The 24,577-nt window shown below is 42.7% G+C and overlaps 1 protein-coding gene across 3 annotated transcripts in view; it reads right to left on the reverse strand.

Annotated features, from left to right (window-relative positions):
* BMF (Bcl2 modifying factor) overlaps positions 1 to 22,818 on the reverse strand; it is a 64,499-nt gene extending 41,681 nt beyond the window's left edge. The window contains exons 1-2 of one of the 3 annotated variants that reach the window (XM_073639183.1): positions 22,676 to 22,818; positions 5,168 to 5,469 (exon numbers count right to left, since the gene is read on the reverse strand). In XM_073639183.1, the coding sequence (XP_073495284.1) occupies positions 5,168 to 5,469; positions 22,676 to 22,716 (343 nt within the window). In that variant the 5' untranslated portion in view covers positions 22,717 to 22,818. Of the gene's footprint in view, positions 1 to 5,167; positions 5,473 to 9,610; positions 9,671 to 22,675 lie in introns of those variants that run through there. The other 2 variants (XM_073639182.1, XM_073639184.1) reach the window with 2 other exon arrangements.
* Between the last annotated feature and the right edge of the window lie 1,759 nt (positions 22,819 to 24,577).

The following is a 24,577-nucleotide window of genomic DNA, read 5'->3' on the forward strand; positions in this document are numbered from 1 at the left end:
ACAATAAACGGAGCTGCGCAGTACCCAGCAATGGCCACTGAACAATAAACGAAGCTGCGCAGTACCCAGCAATGTCCACTGAACAATAAACGAAGCTGCGCAGTGCCCAGCAATGTCCACTGAACAATAAACGGAGCTGCGCAGTACCCAGCAATGTCCACTGAACAATAAACGAAGCTGCGCAGTACCCAGCAATGTCCACTGAACAATAAACGGAGCTGCGCAGTACCCAGCAATGTCCACTGAACAATAAACGGAGCTGCGCAGTACCCAGCAATGGCCACTGAACAATAAACGGAGCTGCGCAGTACCCAGCAATGGCCACTGAACAATAAACGAAGCTGCGCAGTACCCAGCAATGTCCACTGAACAATAAACGGAGCTGCGCAGTGCCCAGCAAGGTCCACTGAACAATAAACGGAGCTGCGCAGTGCCCAGCAATGTCTACTGAACAATAAACGGAGCTGCGCAGTGCCCAGCAATGTCCACTGAACAATAAACGGAGCTGCGCAGTACCCAGCAATGGCCACTGAACAATAAACGAAGCTGCGCAGTACCCAGCAATGTCCACTGAACAATAAACGAAGCTGCGCAGTGCCCAGCAATGTCCACTGAACAATAAACGAAGCTGCGCAGTGCCCAGCAATGTCCACTGAACAATAAACGGAGCTGCGCAGTACCCAGCAATGTCCACTGAACAATAAACGGAGCTGCGCAGTACCCAGCAATGGCCACTGAACAATAAACGGAGCTGCGCAGTACCCAGCAATGGCCACTGAACAATAAACGAAGCTGCGCAGTACCCAGCAATGTCCACTGAACAATAAACGGAGCTGCGCAGTGCCCAGCAATGTCCACTGAACAATAAACGGAGCTGCGCAGTGCCCAGCAATGTCTACTGAACAATAAACGGAGCTGCGCAGTGCCCAGCAATGTCCACTGAACAATAAACGGAGCTGCGCAGTACCCAGCAATGGCCACTGAACAATAAACGAAGCTGCGCAGTACCCAGCAATGTCCACTGAACAATAAACGGAGCTGCGCAGTGCCCAGCAATGTCCACTGAACAATAAACGGAGCTGCGCAGTACCCAGCAATGGCCACTGAACAATAAACGGAGCTGCGCAGTGCCCAGCAATGTCCACTGAACAATAAACGAAGCTGCGCAGTACCCAGCAATGGCCACTGAACAATAAACGGAGTTGCGCAGTACCCAGCAATGGCCACTGAACAATAAATGGAGCTGCGCAGTACCCAGCAATGGCCACTGAACAATAAACGAAGCTGCGCAGTACCCAGCAATGGCCACTGAACAATAAACGGAGCTGCGCAGTACCCAGCAATGGCCACTGAACAATAAACGAAGCTGCGCAGTGCCCAGCAATGTCCACTGAACAACAAACGGAGCTGCGCAGTGCCCAGCAATGTCCACTGAACAATAAACGTAGCTGCGCAGTACCCAGCAATGGCCACTGAACAATAAACGGAGCTGCGCAGTGCCCAGCAATGTCCACTGAACAATAAACGAAGCTGCGCAGTACCCAGCAATGGCCACTGAACAATAAACGGAGCTGCGCAGTACCCAGCAATGGCCACTGAACAATAAACGGAGCTGCGCAGTACCCAGCAATGGCCACTGAACAATAAACGAAGCTGCGCAGTACCCAGCAATGGCCACTGAACAATAAACGGAGCTGCGCAGTACCCAGCAATGGCCACTGAACAATAAACAAAGCTGCGCAGTGCCCAGCAATGTCCACTGAACAACAAACGGAGCTGCGCAGTACCCAGAGATGTCCACTGAACAATAAATGGAGATAAGCAGTACCCAGCAATGTCCACTGAACAACAAACGGAGCTGCGCAGTGCCCAGCAATGGCAACTGAACAATAAACGGAGCTGCGCAGTACCCAGCAATGGCTACTGAACAATAAATGGAGATAAGCAGTACCCAGCAATGGCCACTGAACAACAAACGGAGCTGTGCAGTACCCAGCAATGTCCACTGAACAATAAACGGAGCTGCGCAGTACCCAGCAATGGCTACTGAACAATAAATGGAGATAAGCAGTACCCAGCAATGGCCACTGAACAATAAATGGAGATAAGCAGTACCCAGCAATGGCCACTGAACAATAAACGGAGTTGCGCAGCACCCAGCAATGGCAACTGAACAATAAACGGAGCTGCGCAGTACCCAGCAATGGCCACTGAATAATAAATGGAGCTGCGCAGTACCCAGCAATGGCCACTGAACAATAAATGGAGTTGCGCAGTACCCAGCAATGGCAACTGAACAATAAATGGAGCTGCGCAGTACCCAGCAATGGCCACTGAACAATAAATGGAGCTGCACAATATTGAGCTTCGGCCACTGCACATTTAACGGAGCAGTGCAGTATCCAGCAGCGACCACTACACATTGAATGGCAATGCACAGTACTCAACAGTACCCAGCAGTGACCACTACATGTTGAACGCAGCAGCGCAGTACCCAGCAGTGACCACTACACGTTGAACGTGGCAGTGCAGTACCCAGCAGTGGACACTGCAAAGTGAATGGAGCTACGCAGTACCCAGCAGTGACCACAACACATTGAATGGCAATGCACAGTACTCAACAATACCCAGCAGTGACCACTACACGTTGAACGCAGCAGCGCAGTACCCAGCAGTGACCACTACACGTTGAACGCAGCAGTGCAATACCCAGCAGTGGCCACTACACAGTGAATGGAGCTACGCAGTACCCAGCAGTGACCACTACACATTGAATGGCAATGCACAGTACTCAACAATAGCCACTGCAATCTGAATGGAGCTGGTCAATGCAGCTGAGTTCAATGTGATTACAACTGGCCACACACGGAGCTTGTAGCAGATGAACGGCGGGGGTTGCCAGGTGTCAGACCCCCCATTGATCTAATATATACTCTACAAATAGGTCATCAATATATTCTGACTGGACAAGCCCTTTAATAAGTCAGGGTTTTTTAAAAAAAAAGCCACCATGGGTTGCAGGTGCACATCCAAGAGGCTGCAGCATTTTCATCAGGGGGTCCTACAGTCAGACCCCTCTGATCTGCTTTTCATGGCCTATATAATGCCTGTACTGGTAACATTGGGCTACAATCTACTTCAAATGCTCAATATTGCAAATAGCGTACCAGTAACTCCTGATGGCAGAACAAAAACACAAGCATGAAAGATGTCCATGAGCATCCATCATGTGTAATCAGTCCTCTGCAGGCTAGGCTCATGGCCTACGGGAACAGTAACTCCCCAGTAAGTGGCCTCCATACAGCGTACAGCACTATCTGTGCACATATGGGCAGAGCATTCCTGTGTATACTACCAGAGCCGTACCAGCACTGATCCTGGCACAGAGCCAATCTCGCTAATCAGAAGCACATGATTTTCCCTTTTCCTACTGCAGGAGTCGCCCATGCCAATGATCATTTTACAAATCTGTTTCTGAAAAATGACACATAGTCAATAGAAACACAATAAGGCGTCCGTGACAGATGGAAACCACAGAATACAAGCAGCAGACAGCAATCCGTACAGAGCCGGTGGTTGAACATCTAGATTAGCAGGAAATGGTGGAGGTCACAAGCTGGGAAAGAAGACGTGGCGGCCTGGCGGGGTATGGGGTCAGCGGCTGCTCAGTGACAGCTTAGAGGTGAAGGCCATCACATTTATCAGCCTTTCCTGTTTTTAAGAGCCAGTAACATTGATTGTCAGAGGCGGTGTAAGAACAATGCCCAGAAAATGTCCCTGTAACTCAAAATTACAAAATGAAAAAAAGCTCTCCTCGGGTCCAGTGCTGCCTCTCCGCCACTGCCCTGGTGATTACTTACAGGCTGCAGCAGTGGCTGAACATGTCACCAGTGCAGCCGGTCACTGAGCTCCCCACATCAGCAAAACTGCTGAGCTCAATGATTGGCTGCAGCGGTGATGTGTACTGTAATCATGATGCCACTGCTGCAGCATGTAAACAATCACCAGAGCAGCAGCGGACAGGAAGTGCTGGACCAGGTGATGGTGAGCAACAGCTATTTTTATCTAGGGGTCAAAAAAATATTCTCTGGAGTTGGGGCGGTAGAGAAGTCATCGAAGGTCTGCAGATCCCTCTCCATATTCCTCAGACGTCTTTTCAAACTATGTTTTCTCAGAAATGCCACGGCCAGGCTATTTCGGGTCTGATTCATGCTGCCTATAGTTTGGGCAGCATGAATCTAGTGACAGTCACCAGGTTGGACCCCTAACACACCACGATTTTGTTATATACCTGGAGTGTAGTATTACAAACATGTCTGGGTCAAATCTATCTGTAATAGATAGTAAGGATTTCGACCTTACCGAGATGAGTCTACGCGGGATATGAGTCCATCGACAGTAGGCACATGTGCATGCGCAGTGAAGCCAAGTATCCTGTCCTTGACTTCATCTACGCATGCGCCTCCTCCCAATTGTATCTTCTCCCTAGTAATGCAATGTGGAAATTGACAGTTTTGACATGGGCATGTTTGAAATGCTAAATCATCCCTCTGAGAAAGCTAAAAATGCGAAACGCGCGTTAGGGTCACCCTTTGGATCATTTGTCCTGACCTTGGGTAAGTATGGACTGGTCACAGGATATGTATTACCACGTTTGAGCACATGTATTGGAGTCTAAGGTATATTGTGGCTAATAATGACATGTGATAGTGCTCTCTTTAGACACCATATGGGTAAACAATGGAATATGTGACAGTTTGCATGGCATGTATTAACACATCTTTGTGAATATATTATAGTACACTGAATACTGTGGAACTATCCATATTTAGGATCTACTTATCCATTTGTGAATTTTCAGGTGTGATATCTAGGTTGCCATGCCCCATTTTTTACTAAATCCTAGTTGCACAGCGGCATGCTGGTGGTTACTATCTCCACAGATTCCCTTTAATTCACACATGTCCTACATGATAAAATTCCCATGCTCCTAATAGTCAAACAACATCATATTTTTCGTGAGAGATCTGAATTAATGGGTCATGTTAAAAGTCGATGGGGCCATCGATCTCCATTGTAGAAATGATGACGACAATTCAATATCGGACAACTGCACAACATTTCAATGCACGGTAGGCAACACAACCGGGACAACGTTGACTCTTACCGTAGAAGAGTCTCGGTGGAGATTCCGAAACGCCACACGGTAACATGACATCGCCACGGGTAGAGGACGGTTCTAGGGTCTGAGTGGCTTTGTCTTTGCACTCCGTAATCCTGCATCCTGGACCGCAGCAGTGCGATACAGTGAAGAGATGGAACCGGCCCAGGAGACAATTGTAAGGTGGACTCGGAGAGAACATCGACGTTGATGATGGAGTTAAAGGCTCCCTTGAGAATTCAAAATCATCTGGATAAAACACATCGTCGTCCAATTCATCTGAACTCATGAACATGGCGTGCTCCATCCTGCTGGAGAAATCAGATATAGGAAGCACGCATTAATATTTTACATGGACAGCTATAACATAGGCATTTTACAACTAACAATTTTATGTAATGACAAGATCAAGAAGAAGATTGTAAGAAAAACTCCATGAGTTCTGGTCACAGCAGATAACCCGGGGACCTGAACGTCTGTGTAAACACTATTAAAAATTCAGTTGCACAATGTTGCACAATATACAGATGGGGGTACAAACTGTCTGTAGTCTGACATGGGAAAAGTCATTTTACATAACAGAAGACTTTATAGACTTCTATGTTATTCTAACTCTGGTTCTAATGGGAAATTTGATTATCCATACTACGCCTGAAAAGGGGGTTAAAAGGTTATCCAAGAACATGGCTCTCAAGAATAGAGTGGACGGCCTCTGCTCCAATCATTGTCTATGGGACTGCACTCGGCTATTTCCACCAGTACCATAGACAATGAATGGAGAAGAGGCCGAGCATGCGTAGCTCCGCTCTACTCATGACGGGACTATAGTGTCCCGTTCTCGGTGTTATAGAACCCCGTTCTTGCAAGTTATTCCCAATCCTATAGATAGTTGATTTTTTGAGGAATAACCCTTTTTCTATGGGACTGCACTCGACTATTTCCACCAGTACCATAGACAATGAATGGAGAAGAGGCCGCGCATGCGTATCTCCGCTCCACTCATGACGGTACTATAGTGTCCCGTTCTCGGTGTTATAGAACCCCGTTCTTGCAAGTTATCCCCAATCCTATAGATAGTTGATTTTTTGAGGAATAACCCTTTTTCTATGGGACTGCACTCGACTATTTCCACCAGTACCATAGACAATGAATGGAGAAGAGGCTGCGCATGCGTATCTCCGCTCCACTCATGACGGGACTATAGTGTCCCGTTCTCGGTGTTATAGAACCCCGTTCTTGCAAGTTATCCCCAATCCTATAGATAGTTGATTTTTTGAGGAATAACCCTTTTTCTATGGGACTGCACTCGACTATTTCCACCAGTACCATAGACAATGAATGGAGAAGAGGCCGCGCATGCGTATCTCCGCTCCACTCATGACGGGACTATAGTGTCCCGTTCTCGGTGGTATAGAACCCCGTTCTTGCAAGTTATCCCCAATCCTATAGATAGTTGATTTTTTGAGGAATAACCCTTTTTCTATGGGACTGCACTCGACTATTTCCACCAGTACCATAGACAATGAATGGAGAAGAGGCTGCGCATGTGTATCTCCGCTCCACTCATGACGGGACTATAGTGTCCCGTTCTCGGTGTTATAGAACCCCGTTCTTGCAAGTTATCCCCAATCCTATAGATAGTTGATTTTTTGAGGAATAACCCTTTTTCTATGGGACTGCACTCGACTATTTCCACCAGTACCATAGACAATGAATGGAGAAGAGGCCGCGCATGCGTATCTCCGCTCCACTCATGACGGGACTATAGTGTCCCGTTCTCGGTGGTATAGAACCCCGTTCTTGCAAGTTATCCCCAATCCTATAGATAGTTGATTTTTTGAGGAATAACCCTTTTAGTTGGCCATGCACTTGGGATATTTATCTGCAGATAAATTTGGTGAGGTCTGCCGTCAATCTGAGGTCTGCGCCAATCATACACATAAGATTATCAGCAGATATTAGTAAAATAACTGAAATAATCAAGTACAGTAGTGTTCTTTGGCAGAGAGGCCTCCAGCAAAAAAAAATCCTGATCAGCAACCTTGTCACACCCAAATCTAATCTTCAGACAGTATTACAAGTCAGAATCGAAGTTTTCAATGTGTTTCAGTCATTATATGGTGCCCAATCTGAGGACAGGGAACCATGCTTCGCTTAAAAAAACCCAACCACGGTTGAATGAGTTAGGGCTCATTAGTTGTCCATGGCAATCGGTCTGAGCATGGACCTCTAAAGCACGGACTGACGGAGGCTCCCCCGACCTGAGCGTGAGGGCCTCATAGAAGTATATGAAGCTGTCATGCTCGGGTCGGAGAGGTGCGGTCAGTCCGTGCTTTAGGGGTTTGTGCTTGGACCCATTGGCAAACTTTATATTCATTCCAAAAAATAGATGACTACCAAATTTGTCAGAACCTAATATAATCTCTGCCATTTTCTCTCTACTGTAGACTATAGTGATGTGTTAAATATTTGGCTAAAAGTATTGATCTTTGTTAAATTTTCCCTGACGAATCATCATTTTGGTTAAAAATGTCCATTTCGATCAATTGTAGATGGGTACCTTAAAGAAGCAGTCCAGCATTTTTTTCTGTACCTTCACCCTAATTGTCTATCACACTTTGCACTTCTTTTACCTATGACATACTTATTTCCATACAGTTCCACCATGAGAGCAGTAGAGCAACTCATTGACAGCTATATCCAGGACCACCACTGCCTGCTAAGATAATACTGTCACCCACCCTCCCCCGTATACATTCTCCTGAATAAACCGATTATTTGAAACATTCATGGAAGCTGAACTGTCATCTTTTCCATTACTGTGTGACAGGAGCTGTACTGTCATCATCATTAACGGCGATATGAGTTTCTGTGAAGAACTTCAATGATACAGTCCAAGCAATTTTATTATACGAGAAGTTCATGTGACGGAGATGGTGACCTCTTTCAGAGAACATAAAGCCATGTAATTCCCACAGGGAAACATTATAGTCCCCTCAAAATGTCATTACCTGATAAGAAATATGCCATGATTTATTTATTTTTTTCAGATAGAAACAAACAACTAAAAAGGTAATACAAGTTGAATCATATATTTTAGGAGACTACAGAATAGATTTTAAGAAAATTGCAAGAATACTACTTTAGACAGGAACTGTCAGCAGTATTTTAACTCTTAACCAAAGACATGGCTGTAATGGTGCTTTAATGCTTATTAAAATTATACCATTTTTTGAAGAAATCCATTTTGTTGTTCTTCTGTAATCAGCCACAGAAGTTTTATGCTAATGAGGTGCAAGTGCAGCGGGACTGGTCATTAGACTTGGTCTTCTCCTGCCAGGCTGGGTATTATCTGCACCCCCCGCCTGCCTCTGGTCTATGACTTTGATCATTGCTTTTTCAGTAACCTGCTTCCGCGGGCTGAAATCTCACTCAGGCACCTTTGTTGCCAGGGGCTTGATATTCGCAGAAACTTCAAAATGATGTAATTGAGCTGAGAAATTGATCTGCGCAGGCGGGAAAAGACCAAGTGCAACATCCAGCCTCGCTGCACTTGCGCCTCAATGGCATAAAACTTCCACGGATGATTACAGAAGAATGACAAAGCACCATTACAGCCGAGTCCCAAATCCTGCTTTGTCTTCTTTAATTGGTCAGTTGATGCCAGTTGACTACAGAAATGACCTCTAATGAGCTGAGCTTTTCCAAAATAATCAAATGAAAGTGTTATCTATAGCAGACAATCTCTTGTCTGTATCTAATCTCACAGCAGGAAAAGGAAACTTCTATAACCAAGAGAAGTCTTGAAATGTAAAAATGTCTGTTCTTCAATTCTACTTGATTAATTCAGTATTAATTGCTATTTGTCACGTTGTTTATAATTGTGAATACATATTATTGTTTCCTCTGTAATAACTGCAGGACGTGGGGAAGTAATATCACTTATAAAGAGTCTATACCATCATGTTACTTCCATTGCATGAAACTTTTATAAAGTTTATATCCCAACACTATTTACCGATGGAGACCTTATCCGATATCCTTAGATATAATATTACTGAATTATCGTTTGCTCTGTAATAACTGCAGGACACGGGGAAGTATTATCACTTATAAAGAGTCTATACCATCATGTTACTTCCATTGCATGAAACTTTTATAAAGTTTATATCCCAACACTATTTACAGATGGAGACCTTATCCGATATCCTTAGATATAATATTACTGAATTATTGTTTGCTCTGTAATAACTGCAGGACGTGGGGACGTATTATCACTTATAAAGAGTCTATACCATCATGTTACTTCCATTGCATGAAACTTTTATAAAGTTTATAAAGTTTATATCCCACCACTATTTACCGATGGAGACCTTATCCGATATGCTTAGATATAATATTATATACCTATATTATATACCTAGTAATCCCAGCAAGATTGTAACGTACCCACACTTTAAAGGCCTGTGCTTCTCCTCACATCACCGACCCCGCGCATTGACATCAGAAACAAGAGGAAGTGAACTCTAGATTGCAATCTGGTCTAACTTGTTTAATGCTCTTTCTGGAAAGGAAATTACGCGTGGTACTCTTGACAAAAAAAGAAAATTCATTTTTTTTTTACCAAATTTAGGAAATTGATCGAGTGAAGCCACGCAATGCCCCGTTTCCCATGCACATAACAGCTGATCATTGGAGGTCAAATGAATAGGACACTCCAATTTTTCAATTGACTGCTTGTTAAAATTGTCAGCCGTTCTTGAGATATTAGCAATTTACTTTTCATCTTGTCTCCTTGGAGACCGACCACTGCGGTTAGAACATGCTCAGTGCTTACAAGCTCTTTTCTGTTTTGAAGGAGGCCAGTAGGATCGCTGGAAAGCGCTGTTAGCTCCCAATCCCGGTTTATAAACTGGACAGCAGCGGAGGTCAGTCTCCTAGACAACGGCCTCCTTCTACCTAGGTTATCTAAAGTGGCAACCACATCTCAGAATTAAGTTGCTCTCTCAGAAGTGGGCTCCTGAGCAGAGGACCTCTCGATAATTTCTTTTTTTCCAGGTGGAACACATTGAGGCTTTTTGCTGGGATCTGTTTCTGCTCCAAAAATTCAGCAAAAAAATAAACGTCAGTGTGAACACACCCTTAAAGGGGTATTTCCATCTCCAAGATCCTATCCCAATAGGTAGGTGTAATAATAATAATATTAGCAAATACGTCCAATCAGAAATGTAGTATAGTTCTTCTGATTCGCTATGTCTCTTTCCTCATTTGCAGGCATTGCAGGACTTTAGGTATCCATGGTTACGACCACTGATATAGTGACAGTTAGTTAGCTAGTTGCTAGTGGTCGTAACCGTGGATACCTAAGGTCCTGCAATGCCTGCAAATGAAGTAAGTGACATAGCGAATCAGAAGAACTATACTACATTTCTAATTTGAGGTATTTGCTAATATTATTATTTACTACATATTGGGATAGGATCTTGGAGATGGAAATACCCCTTTAATGTTCAACATTAAAATCAAGATCTGCCTTATGTGATATATATATTTTTGGAAGGTGTTGTTATCAAACACTGAACATTTGCAGAAGCGTTTATGGTAGATTGTGAAAGCTGTGTAGTAATTTATGGGAGCTGTAGGTGAGAGTGCCAGGTCTGTGCAATATTAGGTCGCATGACGGACGGAGCAACTCTTCATGACTCACTGTCTGTCGGAGCACGGAGGTTCAGACGGTGGGCTGTTTGTGATCTCGTGGAACATGATGAATATTCAGTACAGACATTCAATGCTAATCCACTCTACCGCACCTAGGATCAGCACAACCAGATTTCCAAAGACAATTCACATTTGTGAAGCACAATGTCTTAAAAATTCTTTTAATAGGAAAATGACCTAAAATGACCTATTATTGAAATTATTTTTTTTTGTATTACATGTATTTTTTTTGTCATATCAAGATTTTTACTAAAAAAAAAAAAGCAAAATTAGTAATTTTGCAATTTTCAAACTGGCCATTGTATTTTTATTTAGATTCATACTTCCTGTTCTTCCAAGAAGTGTTTTCGGTGGGCTCATTATCAACAGAGGCAAGATTACAGTGACAGGTAATACCCCTATACAAAGCTGATAAAAGCTCCACCAAGCACCATAGGCTATGTCACATCCTTCTTTCCACAATCACCTTTGCACACGCTCATTAGATGCTTCAATACAAAAGATAGGGGCGGAGTCTGTTCATTGTGGCTAATGTACATGTGCATTTACTAAAACAACAGGAAGTTAGATTTAGAAAAAAAAAACAACTATGGCCAATGTGAATATTGCAAGATTTCTAATTTTGGATTTTTTTTAATAAAGATTAGACTCTGCAGGTGCCTTCACCTGAATACAGGCTGTCAAACTCTGCTGATGGACATTACAGCCGTATTTGTCCATTGGATAGCAAGACAATTGTATACCGACCCTGTATACATGCAAGTACATGCTCCAAGTTGGTTTAAAGAGACTATCCTGTCAGAGGCAAATAAATAAAATACCTCTTTCCTCCATTAAATCATTGTCTCCTCTTTTGGCTTCCGTCTCCAGAATGGACTGGGTGAGTGATGTCACCAGCATGGCTTCCTCCATTTACTTGTACTTTACTGTCTTTGAGGTGTTTATAGCATATAAATATAGCTTTTTCGTCATTTTTATATCCCAATCGTGCTGCTGGGGGAAGACTTTGGGCACAGTCAGTCTCCTTCCCCCTCTGGCAGCCATCAGTTTAATGCCTTCTTACTTCCCCTGCAGAATCATGGGTAGTGTAGATATATACTTGTGACACCCACAATAACAATGTATAACAATATATATATATAACAATGTATACATATAACATAGCAATAAAGACTGAACGGACGCGCGTAAGCTTCATCTCAGCTGTCACTGTGTGCCAATGCAAGATACCAATGGAAATGGGACCTAGCACATTGTCATCTGAGTTGATGGTCAAGGGATTAAGAAAAAACATAACAAAATACAGTGTTATATTTTAGACGCATGTCCAGACTTATGGAGGACTTCACTGCTGGAAATGACCTGGCACTGGCCATTTAGCAATAAAAAATAAATGACAGATATGAAAAAAGCAGATGATTAGTTTATAGCAAGTCAATGACTTGATCATCCAAAACTCAATAGATAAGTGGCAACGACCTGCATTTCGCATCAGGCGTCCCTGTCCGTACAGTCAGTTTATCTGAGAAAAACAAAGCAAGGGATTTTCCAGTTTTCTGTAAATATCGCTTACTCATTGTGCAAAAAAAAAAAAGTTATGCAACATTCCAATTTTCTAGATCTTTGCATTCCCCTCATCATGTTCAAGATTGGTTTACTTTCAAGAAGAGCAACTGAGGCACATTAATGGTTGAAGCCCATAAGTAAACACAAGATACAAAAATAATAAGTTTTTAAATCATCCTCTATTCTATATATACTCAAACTGTGGATGAATAATGAGAATTCCCGTATTTGGTTCCCAGGAAATCATGCACTTCTCCTATCCTCCCTCTTCTATTTGATTATAAAGCAACTAGCTGCGGTAGGAGCCTTCTTCAACTGCTCTGCATCCAATAAGAAGCCAGGAAAACCAAGCCCCGCCCCCAAGGAGCCATAGAAACTCCTTTTTATCAAGCCCCGCCCCCAAGGAGCCATAGAAACTCCTTTTTATCATGCACATTCCCAATCCCCATTCTCACAAGCCTACATTTTGATATAAAGCAAGGAGCCTTCCTCCCAGTCTAAGCCCTGCCCCCAAGGAGCGTCAGAGCCTTTTTTTTATATCATTTCTTTCTAGGCTTAGTGTTCATTAATGTGGGCACAAATGTGGCTGGCATCAGTAAGCTGAAGGATTATTATTATTATTATTATTAATAAGGATTTTATCATTCAATTAAAAATGGATGTGAAGAACAAGGACCACTTTCGATTTGACACGTTACCTCAAATATAGTGATAGGCTATATTACCATGTTATTGGGAAGTGTTAATCTCATGTTAATAACCCTGGCAGGATAGAGAAAAGACGGAGAAAAGAGATAAGGACATTTCCTTAGAAGAATAAGCTCAGTAAACAGATCATATATTATAAAACAGGTACAACACTGATATGTAATGTACCATACAGGTGTTAAACAGGAACTACAGAGCGATAAAGATAAAAAAAACACACAAACAAATAATTTTTATTTATTAGATATAATGCATTGTTTAACAGCTAAGCCAGCCCCCTTCTCTCTTTATACATTAGTGGCAAATGAAAATGGAGCTGACTTTGAAATTGAAAAAAAAGCTGGTAGCCCAATTCAGACGCAAGATCTGTGTCGATAACAAGCTAGAAGTGGGCATACAGGGACCCCGAACATGATATCTGAAGATCGGAGCACCTTGGGTAAATGAAATATATTAGTAAGTAGCATAGAAAGAAGCAGGCTTAGCTACTGAAATAAGCGGTCAGCCATTCCCCTTCAAACACAAATAATGTGCAGGCAGAAGAAATTCCGTCCTGTGTTGAATACAGGCAAAAAGAAGACGCCGGATCCAGGAGCAGATATATTCAGAACATGGCACCTTTAAAGTGACATGTGTTTGACACTTTTTAATGGCTAACTGAAAGATGGTAACAAATTGCAAGCTTTCGAGACTACACAGGTCTCTTCATCAGGCACAATATTACTGTGCCTGATGAAAAGACCTGAGTAGTCTCGGAAGCTTTCAATTTGTTACCATCTTTTCAGTTAGCCATTAAAAAGTATCAACCACTACGGACTCTCAAATCCTAATATTTTTCTATCTACTGGCTAACACGGTACAGAGATATATATTTTTCCAGCCAAGGGTCTGATTTTACCCACAAGTTGTTATAGACCTGAAAGAGCTAAACAGATTTATACACATCTGTAAAGATTTAATATTAATTAGATTTTATGGAAATCTCTGCTTATTTTACTCTTAGGAGTCCAGTGGGCGGTCCTAATCTAATCAGGGATTTACAGTTATCCCTATGTGTACACTTATACAGATAGGCCTATCAGTCATTGAGTAGAGCTTCCCTTTGTGGATATTAGTACGCTTTTTTATTTGCTATTTTAGGAGGAACTGCTGAGCATTTTCTGGGAAGTATTTTATAGGGTACTAATGAGCATCTAATGTAAACTTCCTACTGGTGTTAATTAGTAGGCCATAACTATGGCTCCATGGCACTTCATTTATTAGTCAGGGTCATCGGTGAAACAGCTTGTCGGGAGGGAGGAATTTTGGAATTTATGAGTAAATTAGGAAATCTCTGTTTCAAAATAGCAGATAAATGAAGGCAGAGACGAAGCTCCTGGGCCAATAAAAAGGAGTTAGGCTCCCATTTGGCATGTGACATTTATATAACGAGTCTCTTCTTATGCAGCACAGGAGCCATTGGAGCCAGGATAAGTACGACTGCGACCTCTGTGCTCCCTGTAACCCCAAACCAAGACTAGAAAACTCATTGAAAATTACTGTTTATTTGCAATTATGGGATTTTACTGATCAGTAATGATCACTTGAAGGCATGATGAAGGGTCTGTGGGTAAGACAAGTCTGATGTTCACAGCCCGAGTATGGACTAATCCAAATTCACCACCTCATACAGACTTATGAAGCTGTTGAGTTTAGGTCATGAGACCTTGGATCATTCTGGACATCATGGTCCATATCCAGACTATGAATGACAGAAGTGAGAAACGGGGAGTTAGCGCCCAATCACAGAGAGCGAAACCCAAGAGCTAAGGAATGGGGGCTTTAATTGTATCAGAAAGTTGCCTTAAGACACCACTCCCCCAAAAGGATCTGTTCTGAAATCCCTGCTTTTACTCTTAGGAGTCCAGTGGGCCTGCAGGCTTTTGAAAGCCAAATCCATCGACACCTTTATATCGTCTAAACCCTACTACGTTCCCAAGAAATCAGCAATAAGACGTTAAGAGCTCTGGGCGTGACAGAGCACTTACCGAGCCTCTACCTTCAAGGCTTGTTTCCCCACCCAGCACCAGCTTGATTGATTGTCCACTATCTGATTTCCCTTCCTGGGGAAGACAGGCATTACTGTGGCAGCCATCAAGAGTCTTGGTGTGGACAGTGCTGCCAGGCAGAAAGTCAACAGTGCTAGCTGTGTGAAGCGGGGGGCAGGACTAGTGTGTTAACAGTGAAGATCCTATGGAGTAATTCTAGTAAAGGTGGGCCTATAGTATCTTGGCGGTAGTTTTACACCCATAATTTTGATGTCAGATTGCCTTTAATAACAGCTCATGCACAGAGTTGTACAACTTTCGAGTGTACGAATCCTTAAAGAGGTTATTCCCATCTTCATAAACGGGTATTGTCGGACTGTCCTTGTAAATACAAGCAATTTTGCAATTTACTGCATATTAAAATTTTCAGCCGTTCTTTAGATATTAACACTTTTATTTTGTTTACAGCTCGTTGCCTTGGAGACCGACCACCGCTACTAGACAGCAAAACATTAACAGTGCTTGCAGGCTCTTTTCTATTGAGCCTGTATAAACTGTTTGAAGCTGTCCAGGATTGCTGGAGCGCACTATTACCTCCTAATAATTTTGCACGATGTTTACAAGCTAGACACCAGCAGTGGTCGGTCTCCTAGGCAACAAGCAGTAAACAAGTTAATATCTCAAGAACGGCTGCAAATTTTAAGAAGCAGGAAAAGGCAAAAATGCTTGTTTTTCCAAGCTCTATCCAGCAATATCCATCTCTGGAGATGGGAATAACCCCTTTAATATATGCCTCCGGTTTAATACATGGCCAAATCATGACACACGTGCCTTGTGTACAAAGACATTGCTTCTAGGAAGTAAATTATTTCATTCTATGCAGTGTCTGTACAACTGCACATGAAGGTCATGTGTCTGGATCACTTTTTAGCCCTGGGCTTTTTGCAATGCTACTGACTGATTTTAACTCCTGAGTCACATCTGCAGGCCAGAACAATGCATTCAGTTGTATGCAATCTTGTGGAGTGCAACAGTCACTCGACACATTAAAGGGTTACTCTCATCACAGCCTGCCATGGCCAAGAAGCATCCCAGTGTGGCTGAGCTAAGCCATTTCTGAATTACAGAAGCAGGGAGTAATGCCCTTTTCATATATTTCTTCTGCCAATATTACTCTTTTTTATGTATACAGCAAAATCAGCAACATATAATTAGGATATTGCCACTGATCTGCTGCAGATTTTTCTCCTGCTTTATTTAGAGATGATAAATTGCACTGGGGTTTTCTTTGAATAGCTATGGTTTTGCAGTTTAAGGCTATGTGAGGCTTTTGGCTGAGTTTTTGCACAGAAACTGAGCATAAACTCAAAGTTTTTGAGGAGTTTTGAGTTTTTGAGTAGGATTTGGAGTTTCAGCGCAGTTTTCGCTGAGCGGCTACGTGCACACAAAGTTTTTGTTGGAGTAGAAACTGAGAGGAAGCTCTCCAAATCCTCCTCAAAGCCCAAAACTCTTCAAAAATTTGGAGGTTGTGTTCAGTTTCTACTCTAAAAGATCCTAAAAAAACGCAGTGTGCATATACTCTTAGGCTAGGTGTACAATGAATTTTTCAAAGAGTTTCTGGAGCAGAAACGGAGTGAAGACTGAGCGGCAACTGTCCGAATCCTCCTCCAAATCTCAAAACTAATCAAAAAACTCAGCAAAATAACTGGAGTTTTTTTTAGGAGTTTTTAGAGCAGAAAAAGGCCATGTGCACAACCACCTCTCTTAGATGCCGGCGCAGCTGATGAGGATTTTGGTCACAAAGTCGCTTTCCTGGCTTTTTCCTGAAGCAGATCCGCCGGCAGTTTTGCCGTTGATTTTTGTGGCGACTTTTTCTTCTATTAAGAACCCGCCTGAAGAATGAACATATTACTTCTTTTATCCCCTGCAGGATTTCCAAACCCTGAAGCGGTTAAAAGTAGTAACAAAGGACTGAACATGTGCACAACAATGTCGCTTTTTCATAGACATGAATATGTTCATTCTTTTGAACATTTTTTGTTGTTTTCTGGTCATTTCCAGAGGGGAAATCAACGTGCAAGAGAAAAAGGATCAGGAGACTGAAATCAAAGCGCCAAATCCTTATGTTCCCTGGCAGATTCTGGAGGCCGCCATACTACGCAATAACAATCTTCCCTGATTTGCTTTGTTTTGTTTTAGATGCGTCTTCCCCTTTAATTCATGCAGATTTGAAGCAGTATTTTTTAATGCGCCTTTTTTTATTTTATTTTGCACTAAAAACGCACGCATTTTTTTCAGGCTGCCCACAAAAGACAAGAGAGAGAAAAAAAAAAAAAGCACCAAAATCGCACAATTCAGGATTTTTCGTGAAATCACATCTGTTTTGTTCGGACTGTTAAACACATTAGATTGTCTGCGTAAAAAGCTGGATAAAAACGCAGAATTTACGCTACGTGTGTACACGGCCTGAAGGTTCCCGCACATTAACCCGGAGCTGAGATCTGAAAAACAGCAAGAAATTGCTTCACACTGGAGCAGATTTATTACAGCTCTCTGTTACCCATAGCAACCAATCACTGTGTAGCTTTCATTTTGTCAGGAGGTGTTTATAAATGAAAGCTGAGCTGTGATTGGTTGCTAAGGGCAACAAGAATGTTTTTTTTTCTTTTAGGCTTTTTGGACAACCTAGGCCTTATATAGCATAGTAAAAAGTTGCAGAAATATTTAATAGGCAGTAAATATGCTTTAGTCTCTGAATTTGGAGTGTCCCTTTAATGTATTTCGGATGTGAATCCATCTTGTTTGCTCCAGAACTTTTGCCTTCAATGATTTCTCAAATATCATTGTTTTAGCTACTTCCTACTTCCATTTCGCTGACGTCCCCCAACCCCCCATGTATTTTCTTGGTTATTTACGTCCCTAAGTTGTGACCACGATGCAAGTCCAAACAATGTTGTGAAAGTAGTAGTGTCTGTGGTGCAGCAGGGCATTGTGGGAGTTAACATGTCAGCCCGGCGCTGCTGACTCATGTTTGGAGGCTGAAAGCAGAACATGCTTGTGAGAGCAGCTGATCACTAACAAAAACATCAGCGCTGAAGCCTCCTTCCTAGTTGTTTCTTTCTTATTGGCAAAAATAAGTCCCGTGTCTCGGAGTCTCCACTAAAAAGGAGAACATATTTCATCAAAAAAACATCTAATTTTGGAATTCCAACTTAGATATTTCCTATTTTTCATTATAAAGGTTCATGGATTACCTAAATGTGGCGTGCAGCGCCACCACAGGTGAAATGAAGCATTACAGAGTTCTATGGAAGTTTACGTGCTAGTCAAACAAGTTGGGTCCTTCTGAGTACAGTCCGTGATTTACGGACCGGCCATGGGTCTCCTGACTGAAACTCAACTGTCTCGTAAGCATAATATGAGGCTGTCAAGTTCGGCTCAGGAGACTCACGGCCAGTCGGCGAATCATGGATCATACTCTGACCGTGACATATGGATGTGTGAATCTAACATTTGAGGTTCCAGTACGGACCATGATGTCTGGATCTGCCAGAAGTCTCCATACCTGAACTCAACAGCCTCATATACGAGTATGAGGCCATTGATTTTTGGTCAGGAGACCCGCGAGGGCTCTGTACTTGGACAGTTAACATTGAACATGTGAAACCGGCTTCCACTCCAGATAAGGCCGGATTCACACATCCGTACTGGCCGGCCACGAGTCTGCTGACCCAAACGTGACAACCTTATAAATGCCTTGAGGTTGTCGAGTTCGGGTCAGGAGTCCGGCTGCCGATCTGTGAATCACAGGCCGTGACACACAGATGTGTGAACACGTCCTAAAGCCGATTTCACACACCTGCCATTCACAGTCTTAGTTTGGATCTTGATTTTTGGAGGGGCCGTGGGTTTACATATCAGAACTCAACAGCCTCATATATGCCTATGAGGCTGTTGAGTTTTTGTCAGGAGACCAATGGGGAATCCATAAATCCATACTTGGACAGTGAATGTCAAATATGTGAAAAAGCCTTGAGCGTTTTTGTAGAAGCTCTCCACTCCAGATAAGAACAGATTCACACATCTGTGTTTCGCAGTACGAGTATGGACTGCTGACTAGAGATGAGCGAGCGTGCTTGTTTAACCCTTTCGCCGAGCACGCTCGGGTGCTTTCCGAGTATCTTCGGCGTACTCGTATATTAAGTTTGAGTCCCTGTGTCTGCATGATTTATGGCTGTTAGTCTCAACACGTGCAGAGATTGCCTGTTTATTAGGAAATCCTCACATGTGTTGAGGTTGTCTAACAGCCATAAATCATGCAGATGCAGGGACTCGAACTTAATATATGAGCATGCCGAAGATACTCGGAAAGCACCCGAGCGTGCTCGGCGAAAGGGTTAAACGAACACGCTCACTCTTCACTACTGCTGACCCAAACTTGACAGCTTCATATACGCCTGTTAGGCTGTCAGTGACAGGTTACAAGTTCCTCTGCCGACCAGTGCATCGCTTTTCATACTCTGATGATGAAAAACAAATGTGTGAATCAGGCCTAAAGTTGGTCATATACCTTAGATAGTTGGCTGAATGCTTAGTCCACCGACAGCTATCTCTCTCGACAACCCAATATACCTGGACACATGACCCGGTGGGGTAAGCTGCTGGTAGATGCCACTGGCGGTGACTTTTCTCAAGTGGAGAACAAAAGAATTGGGTGCTTGGATTCATACTGCCGATCCTTCTCATGTCAGTGAAGAGTCAAAAGTACATGAATGGTCATCCTTTCCCATCATAATTGGAAGATTCAGACAACTGTAATCTAATTTGTATGGAACCTTAAGAGAGAAGATGGACTGATTTCTATTGATGAAGAATTCTTTCAGAGGGTCTTTAAAATGAAAAGAAACTGACGTGAGAAATGCAGGGTTAAAAGCGGTCAACCTATCATGATGTGTACCCAACTCTTTCTGTACTCCAGAGAAGAAGAGAACTGAGACTGTCATAGGATGTGAATAATGACATCATCATTGCCAGTGTGATGACATCACTTAAGAGATTTGCTGAAAACAACTATCTGTCAAACAAACTCTTATAAGGCAAAATAAGCCAGCATCTGTACCCCATACACTTTTAACTTGCCATGCCATGTAAGGAGAAGATCTGAACAAAGAAGCATATGGTGCATACATTACAGCTACAGATTTGTTGGTAGCACTGGTAACTTTCTATGTTCCCTGTTCCATTACTGTCTGTACTGGTTGATCGTATAATCCCCGTTCACCGCTTGCATTTAGTACACGGCAAATCATCACAATCAGCTGCTATGAGCTGAAAACCAGATGTGCGGTTAACAGCTGCCTGGTGTAGAGTAGATACAGCTGATTTGAGCCTGACATCTGCTGCTCGCTTATCCTTGGCAGTGGGTCACTTCTGTTGGCATTACTTACCCATGTGTGTTCACATAGCAGAACTGGCAAGGTGCAAGATCAAAATCCACCAATATGTTTACTGGTCAAAAAAATCAGAAGAAAATCTCACAAAGCACTGCAAAATATCTGAGCATTAATGACACGATTGTAAGATTGCTTACAATAATTCCTGTCTCCAGAAAGACTTGCTCTTTTTTTTTTTTAAAGACCAACTTGACTCTCTAACGTGCTGCTTGTTTATATTGGGCAGTTGGTACCTTTCCATTCACATTACCCATCGTAAGGAACCCTTTCTACAATACAGAGGTGGAAAGTAGATTGTATACTGTATTCGGATTAATGACATCATTATTTCCAGTGTGATGACATCACCTAATAAAAGATCCTTAGCGATTAGATGGGCTGACGGTCCAAAGCTGTCAACCCATCATGATAGGTATAACAAACCCTTTCTACGCTCTAGAGGTGGAGAACACCAAGAAAGTTCTGGGATGTGATTAATGACATCATCATTACAAGGGTGATGGCATCACCTAATATGAGATTCTCAGCTTCTGGAGCTGCTGAGGGTTAAAAACTGTAAACCCATCATGATAGGTGTAACAAACACTTTCTGCTCTCTAGAGGTAGAGAAAGTTGGACCATGAAGGTCCTGGGATGTCCATTGGATAATGAAGAAATCTAGATGTGGGGAACAGAGCGCACATTTGGGTGACACCCTATGGAAGGAGAGTGGGTGACTGCTTGGTTAGTGCTCATCTGGTGGAGTTGTAACCGGCACAACTCCTATGTAGGCATGAAGACAAACAGCTGCTGCTGCCCCGTGGCTGGTGGAGAAATCCTCCATGAGATATTGGATCCAGTTGGATAAAACACGTTAGGTGGGCTGCACTGCTGGAGTAAAACAATTCTTCAAAAATGATGATAATAAGGTTTCAACACCGTACCGGCATCTTTATCCAGTAAGAAAAGGAAATGTGAAATGTGTATAATGACATCATCATTTCCAGTGTAATGACATCACCTAATAAGAGATCCTTAACCATTGGATGGGCTGACGGCCAAAAGCTGTCAACCCATCATGATAGGTATAACAACCCCTTTCTGCGCTCTAGAGGTGGAGAAAACCAAGAAAGTCCTGAGATGTGATTGATGACATCATCATTACAAGGATGCTGACATCACCTAATATGAAATTCTTAGCTGCTGGACATGCTGAGGGTTAAAAACTGTAAACCCATCATGATAGGTATAACAAACACTTTTTGTGTCCTGTGGTGGTAGAGGACTACGATTGTCCTAGCATGTGATTAATGACACTGTGATTTGTAGCGTACGACTTCACCAAGTAAGAGGTCCTCAGTTGTTGGATGGGCTGATTGTCAAAAACAGTCAACCCATCAGGATTGGTGTAGCAAACCCTATCTACGCCTTTGAGGTAGAGAAAACTGAGAATGTCTTGAGATGCAAATGACACCATCATTTCCAGTTCGATGACATCATCTAATAAGAGATGAACTTGATGGATGAACTGAGAAAAAGCTGTTAACGTGTAAGAAAGTTAACTTCTATTAAAACTCTTAAAGTTTCACTGTCCAATCACCCAAGCACTCTACTCGGCAAGAATAATCATGAAAGTCGCACAATAGGTCAACAAAGCTTTCCAGAAAGTTACTTTATCAAGCAAACCCTTCTATACAAAGTTTCCTTATTGGTAAACTATGCCAACTCCAATTATGCATGAACCGCCTGGTGAAAGCCTTCCAAGACCCTATAAATCACAGTAAGTCAACACAACTGTCTAAAGTACAGAAGAAGCAGGTATAAGATGAGGTTTAGAAAAGACTTAGCACTTGTAACAACACCATCAAGCCCACTATCACTGACCGTGTTGTCACAAAGACCATTGCTCCATGTACACTGATTTTACAAGGACCCTTTTTCCACTCTTAAAAGAGTTTACAAAAACTACCAGCTGCTCTCATTCCAGAACTAATACAGTAAAAAGCCCCCTCCCCACAATTCCTATGCAGGTGTAAAGCAGAAAGCTTGCGCAGAGTACTCACTCCTCAGAGTCTCCCTCCTGGTAGCTGAGAATTGTGTTCATTAAAGTGCATGTAAGTGCACAGAGCTGTGTCTGCTGCCGGGGAGGGACAGACTGTGATTGGCAGGAGGAGCAGTCACTTCTACATCAGCACATCTCCCCCACTGTGTCCTGGATACTCACCGCCTTCCCTCCAGTCATTGTGTCCTGTACATTGTGTATGTAACCAGCCTTATCCAATAACAATGTGGTTTACAGTCATTATGTCCTACCCACTGGCTTCTCAGTCCCAGTAATATGAGGATACTTTCCTCCCGCTCTATGTCTCACATACAGCATGTTCCTTCAGCGACTGCTGCCTTAGATATTGTTTATATGGTCACTTTCCTATTCATGTTCATTCGGATGTAACCGAGCTGATTTTTAACTCTTCGGAGTGGCATACAAACACAATGTAGTAGATTTACAAAAAGTTCGAACACATTGTGATGCCAGATAGGAAAGTCAGCTGTGTCTAAGACATCCGTCAAATCAAAGCGGGCTTCCACGGGCAGGCTTCTTGATTTTCACCCTTTAATCCATAGACTGAGATCTGGACCTGGGGGCCTCCTAAGTTGCGTCTACTGAGTAGATGCTGAACGATGGAGTCAGAGGAGGGAATAAAGGGTTTGTACCAAGATTAGAAGATATCCATGATCTATAAGAAGGGGGATAGCGTCCCGAAAGCTGCTGGTCTGACTGTTGGGTTCCCCACCGATCCAGAGAACGGGGCTCTGAAGACCTCTATCTAAATGCAGAGGATGTTGAGTAGGTGCGCCGGTGCACTATTCATTTATGAGAGTGCAAGAGCTATCTCTCGTGGTCGGAATGATGAAGAATGGAGGGGAGGTGAGCATGCTCAAAATCAGCAACATTCGAACACAAATCCCTGAATGGATGGGGTCCCAGCGATTAGGCAGTAATCTCCTATCAAATAGAAAGGGGAAGACTTCAAAATTTGAATAAAAACCTTTAAAACCTAACAAGCCAGGTCCGAACCAGAGAGACATCAACAAGGAAAAAAATGGATCCAAATGCATACCCAGGTTTAAGTTGGATCAAAAACAATAGGCAAAGAGGAGTTGGCCAGTCCAAGGGTCAAACCGGTGAGAGCATACAGGGGTTAAGCAAAATGGTCAAGACAGGACACAGTATCCATCCAAAAATAGCAATTGGCTAGTATAGAAAAGTACAGTGGGTACGGAAAGTATTCAGACCCCTTTAAATTTTTCACTCTTGGTTTATTGCAGCCATTTGGTAAATTCTAAAAAGTTCATTTTTTTTCTCATTAAAGTACACTCTGCACCCCATCTTGACTGAAAAAAAAACAGAAATGTAGAAATTGTTGCAAATTTATTAAAGAAAAACTGAAATATCACAAGGTCATAAGTATTCAGACCCTTTGCTCAGACACTCATATTTAAGTCACATGCTGTCCATTTCCTTGTGATCCTCCTTGAGATGGTTCTACTCCTTCATTGGAGTCCAGCTGTGTTTAATTAAACTGACAGGACTTGATTTGGAAAGGCACACACCAGTCTATATAAGACCTCACAGCTCACAGTGCATGTCAGACCAAATGAGAATCATGGGCTCAAAGGAACTGCCCAAGGAGCCCCAGTTCTCAGGATTGGTTTAGGTATCAATCATCAGACCCCCATCACAGCATGGATTGGGGATAACGACCAAACTTGACATTACCCCTTTAATGGAAGAGCTAATTGCAATCATATTCTCTAAAACCTGTGCTCATGTTTAAGATCAAGCAAAGTGAGTCAATTATTAAAAGATGCTTTTACATTTTGATACAAGTGGCACTTATGTCCGTCAAGGCTTCTTTATCCATGTATGGCGGACATGAACAAAACTTCAAAAACTTTGGAAA

Source organism: Phyllobates terribilis, unplaced genomic scaffold (assembly GCF_046119375.1).
Source record: "Phyllobates terribilis strain yellow unplaced genomic scaffold, ASM4611937v1 Scaffold_7__3_contigs__length_470593459, whole genome shotgun sequence".
Taxonomy (NCBI): Eukaryota; Metazoa; Chordata; class Amphibia; order Anura; family Dendrobatidae; genus Phyllobates; species Phyllobates terribilis.